General features: G+C 40.9%; 2 protein-coding genes across 2 annotated transcripts; one reads left to right on the forward strand and one right to left on the reverse strand.

Annotated features, from left to right (window-relative positions):
• Nucleotides 1-1,513: 1,513 nt before the first annotated feature.
• On the forward strand, nt 1,514-2,069 carry SARC_11733 (hypothetical protein; the record flags this gene model as incomplete). The annotated part of the gene is made up of 2 exons (XM_014294174.1): nt 1,514-1,646; nt 1,965-2,069. Coding segments are annotated over 2 exons (191 nt in total), but the record flags the coding sequence as incomplete, so codon positions are not given.
• A 1,203-nt stretch (nt 2,070-3,272) lies between these two features.
• Nucleotides 3,273-5,153, reverse strand: SARC_11734 (hypothetical protein; the record flags this gene model as incomplete). Its single annotated transcript, XM_014294175.1, has 3 exons — nt 3,273-3,654; nt 4,268-4,382; nt 5,038-5,153. Coding segments are annotated over 3 exons (425 nt in total), but the record flags the coding sequence as incomplete, so codon positions are not given.
• Between the last annotated feature and the right edge of the window lie 585 nt (nt 5,154-5,738).

Genomic DNA, 5,738 nt, shown 5'->3' on the forward strand with positions numbered 1-5,738 from the left:
TACTACACACACACACACACACACACACACACACACACACATATATATATATATATATAGATATATATATATACATATATATATGAACTCCGTGTCAATTTTAGTGATTTGAAGTCGAGGGGATTTCCCTCCCGCATCTTTGGAATGTCTTTTTTTAGTCGAGTTGTATTGTTGTGTCCTGTGCAATGTATAAAATACAAACTATTTTCCGCTGCTGGAACGTTCCCAACGACCCATTTGCACTATCAGAAAACACGTGTTACATTTTGTAGTGCGAACAAGTATTCTTGAAAGCCACTTCCAATATGGAGGAACACGTTTAATCTCGGGATGTCATGCGTCGCTTAACTGTTGCAATTTAAAGGTTTCAAGGAGTTGGACTCACTCATTGTACTGATTTTATTCCTTCGATTGCTTTCACTTCGCTGACTGGCACGCCCGGGGCTTTTAGTTGCTAATTGGACTATTCCTGTTGCGGTAAGTTCGTTGTGAATATCTGTGTTCGGTTTTATGTGATTGTTGTGAAAACATGTGTTTATTTGTAGTGCGATTATTACGATTGTGTGTACCATGCTATTGCAATTGCCTGGTATGTGCACTATGAGTACGAATATCTATGTGTACTGTCCATTTGTGTGTCATGTTGTTGTAGGTATAAGTGGATACGTACGCGATGATAAGTTGACCTACTTTCGCCTCCCCCGCCACCCGCCCCCAACTATCTGCTTATATCAACCCTGCTCTGAGCCCGCCTTCAGTCTTTTAACAAACATGAACAACGCGTCTAACAATCCTACCACATCTCTACGTTGCACTCACAGGCAATTGCTTCAATGCAAAAGGATGCGTCATACATCAACCCGGGAATGACTGGAGGTACGTTTAATTAGTGCCCTGGTTGTGTATGTATGTACGTATGTATGTATGTATGTATACATGTATGTATGATTGTATGCATGTGTGTATATATGTATGTATGCATGCATGTATTTATTTATGTATGTACGTAAGTGTGTAAGTAAGTATGTATGTATGTATGTATGTATGCATGCATGCATGTATGTATGTATGCATGTATGTATGTATGCGAATCACCCTATTCCTCGCGCTTCCTCGGCCTTTCTACTATAAGAACAGCGTTAGTACCTTGAAATCAAATTCGTTTTGTTTCTCGCCACATCAGCATATCAGTTCTCTAGCCTTGTCTCTGGACGCTGGGACGCTAATTATCTCTTCATGAAAACGTTTAATATACTATGTGTTGTATTGAATATATACACTACAACCCACATTTACATTCACAGCCCGCGTTCTATTTAGCATATATATTTCAACTCGCTTTTTCTTACGTTCTATATAGTATACATACTTCACCCTGCATTTACATACACATGCTGCTACTATACATTACATATACTTCAACTCACATGTACATACCCATCCTGCTGCTATAGTATATACCTCGGTATATATACTTCACCCCACATTAACATACACATCCTCGCGTTCTTAGCTCTGATGGTGTACAGTGGCCTGTTCATGCGGTGGTCGCTGGCTATCTACCCCCCCAATTACGCACTGTTCGCCTGCCACGTGACCAATTTCGCGGCCCAGTCCATTCAGATGGGACGATACACCACTGCAGAGTAAGGCTACCATGCGCATTTTCGTGTGCAAATAACTTATATATATACACTTTTGTTCGTGATTGCCGTTGTTAAACCTTGTTTTTATGGTGTCTCTATTCTCTAAGACAACCATTCGTATTTCTGTGTATATGTACACTTTTGTTCATGATTTGCCATTGTTAATATTTTTTTTGGGCTACTCTCTAAGTAAGGCATCCATACGCATTTTCGTGTTTATATACACTTTTTTTTCATTTTTCGTGTCAAGCATTACTTTTCTGCATATGATCTTCTATTGACAGCAACTCGGCATATTTTTATTCCTTTGCATTGCAGCAAAACTATAACCGAGAAGGTCACTGACGCCGTGGAAGAGGTCGCCGAGAAAGTTTAAGATCGACAATTAAAGAGACTTAATGTTTGGCTATACATGTACATCCCAAGTACTTCTCGTTTGCTGTACTTCAAGCGCTCGATTGAGGGCTCTGGTAGTTCTGTTGCATCTCACTACAGTTGAGATTAGCGATAATCTTTCTGAGTCCTGTACTACCTCAACGTATGCATGGTAGTTCTGTTGCATCTCACTACAGTTGGGATTAGCGATAGTCTTTCTGAGTCCTGTACTACCTCAGCCGATGCATGGTAGTTCTGTTACATCTCACTACAGTTGAGATGAGTGATAGTCTTTTTGAGTCCTGTACTACCTCAATGTATGCATGGTAGTTCTGTTGCATCTCACTACAGTTGAGATTAGTGGTAGTCTTTCTGAGTCCTGTACTACTTCAACCCATGCGTAGGAATAGTGGTTTACAGTGACTCCACTACGCTCTACGTTATCCAATTTTGCTCAGGTGTTCGGGTGATGGGATGATTTTTTTCGTAGGTGTGCGTCCTATTGTTTGGAAATGGTTAATCTGTCTTTTAATTTCAATCATGTAGAATATGTTGGCAAACGTAGATATATTTGCTTTGTATCAACACAGATTTTTATACTGAACCTTAAAACAGTACCTTTTCGGCTGAATACTTGTGTTGTATATCCTGTGGCGTTATATTTTCAAGAAAAATGGAATTCGCTGGATGACACAGATAATTTCATACGAATTGTTAACTGTCACGGACGGGTGGATTGTCTCTTAGTACACGTTTCTTGGAATGATCGAGAAACTTAGGCTACTAGGATGTCGAATAGATTCTTTGTATATATGAAGAAGGAGCTGATTGGGCTGCTACTTGAAGATACTAGTTCTTGCACAACTCTGGAGAAGAGTAGGACCTTTAAACGCGAGGTGTAATAAAACCACCTAGGAAAGTATACTATATACAACCCACCGGCATAGTATACTATATACAACCCACCGGCATAGTATACTATATACAACCAACCGGCATAGTATACTATATACAACCAACCGGCATAGTATACTATATACAACCAACCGGCATAGTATACTATATACAACCAACCGGCAAAGTATACTATATAAACCAAACGGAATAGGCGATACTATGTAGCCTATAGGATAAATGAAGTTGTGGATGGATCAACCACTTATTTTAATTTCGTTCGTTCTTTGTTTGTTTGTTTCTGTTCGAGGCATACTTCCGCACTTATATTTCTAAGTGTAACTGTTTAGGGTTTTAGGTAAATGAAGTTGTGGATGGATCAACCACTTATTTTAATTTCGTTTTTCTTTGTTTCTTTCTTTCTGTACGAGGCATACCCCCGCACTTATATTTCTAAGTATAACTGTTGCAAACAACAAGCCAATGCCCCAAGCCTCCGGTGAACCGTCTCCTCCGTCTTCGCTCGGGCATCGCTCTGTGTGAGCTTATATTCTATGCGCATTCAGCGGCTCGTGTACTGTGGTACGTCCCCTTCCAGCTGTTCCGTGTCTGTATGTGTCATCCAGCAACTGTATATCGCTCGCGGGCGTATCCAAGTGGCCCGGTTCCTGCCTGTCGTCGTCGTTCTCATAGGGCGATAGAGTGCTACCAGGGTGTGCCAAGAGCCCCCCTCCAGATCCTGAAGTGGACGTGTGTAGAGTAAATGTACCCCGTGTGATTTGTACTACATCACCTAGACAGACCAAAGACAATACTGATCCCCAGCCTGGGATCTCACGATTACTATGAATCTATAGCCGCCTTACAACAGGCTAAAGGTGCTGTTAACATTTGAAAGCACAGATAGTCCGGATACTTCCTAAAGGTTGTTTAACTACATATTATCGCCTGGGAAAAAGATACCATCCATATACTGCTAAGCAACAGACAATGTCGATTCCCAAATTAATTCATCAGCCTGAAGCCGCGAGATTAATATAAATTAAAGCAGACTCACACTTAAGGTGTTATTAAAACAGTCGGACCAATAGATAATACCGCCACTTTCCTATAACAGATTTGAGCCAAACGGTTTCACTATCTCTTCAAGTCAAAGTAAACGAAACCTTCGTATACCTCCTTGAAACAAAACGGCGCCTTCGTACCTGATAATCCTGATAGTACATTTAAAAAAGCACCTTACCCTGTCCTCAGAAGACAAAAACTGGTGGGATTACCTAATTCATCATACCAGACAGATATGCTGAGTGAACACGTGCATACCATACATAGGGCAAATTAAAAGGACCTACCTCTACGTCTGCCTGATGGCGAGGCACTCGCAAAGTTTAGAGGAGTGGTGCTGGTCTCACTATGCTCGCTAGTACCACTAGTGCGACTGATTAATCTGTGGGGCGCATCACGGTACTAATTTCAAGGGGGTGTGTGGGGGAGGAAATAGTGCAACAATAAGCGCAGGTAGTTTGGGGCAAGATTTATTATTGATTTACCAAGTACATATGTACCAAATACCAAATACATGTACCAAATACGTATACGTAATATACGAAATATACTAAACATACCAAACCTTATACATACCAGACATACAGTCAATCGATGGGGGTTTGTCAGATCGAACCCTAAGGGAATAGGCGTACAGCCATTCAGGCAGTTACACAGCCATGGCACCTAGACACTCTCATACCGTGCACTTCTATAGTGACAACCCCTGTACGACTGGGGGTACAGTAAACCGGCATTTTATACAGTACGACTAAGTATACGCATAGCTCCTGCACGGATTAACCCCACAGCCCACCAGCTATGACATACCTGTTGTTGCTTATTCGGTTGTTCTGCAGTTTAACAAGTATAAAGTATCAAGCTTGTTCTACAGTATAACTTGTTATATAGTAAAACCTAAGATACACACAAGACAAACCAACATCAAGGGCAACAGCCCACAAGCTTCCCATTCCTGTTGCTGCTCATTCGTTTGTTCTACAATACGACCATGTACACTTTCAGATGCACGTGTGTTATCAAACGCAAGGATAGACAATACACCAGCTTAGCATACCTGTTGTTGCTCTACTAGATCTTCGAATAGAGCGTCATCAACGTTCTCGTACATGCCTGACCCGCCTAGGGATTCAGGTACCAGACACTCATCTCGAGACTCTTCCATTGAGGTTGCTGCAGTACACACACCAAATACAATAAGCACGATGTGAGAGAGACCATGTACGTGCATTGATTATAGGTACATACACCAAATACATGAAGCAAGTTATAAGAGAGACACACACCAAATACAAGGAGAACGTTATGAGAAAGACCATGTATTTACATTGAATATACATACGCCAAATAAAAGAAGCACGCTATAAGAGAGAGACACACAAAATATAATAAGCACATTGTGAGCGAGACCATGTACTTACATTGATTATAGATACATACACCAAACAAAAGAAGCACGCTATAAGAGAGACCATTTACATTGACTATAGGTACGCATCCGCTCATTAGCGAGTGTCTGAAAGCGCGTCCTGACAGAGAAATCTGCATCGACCGTACCCACGAGAATTGTGCTGAATGTAGTCACGCATACGCATACTAGCGAACGCATTAAAGCGCGTCTTAAGTGTGGATTATACACACGCACACACACACACACACACACACACGCACACAACACACACACACATATATATATATATCGTAGTATATATATATCGTGTTATATATATATATATATATATCGTGATATATATATAT

This window comes from Sphaeroforma arctica (genome assembly GCF_001186125.1).
Source record: "Sphaeroforma arctica JP610 unplaced genomic scaffold supercont1.1847, whole genome shotgun sequence".
NCBI lineage: Eukaryota > Ichthyosporea > Ichthyophonida > Sphaeroforma > Sphaeroforma arctica.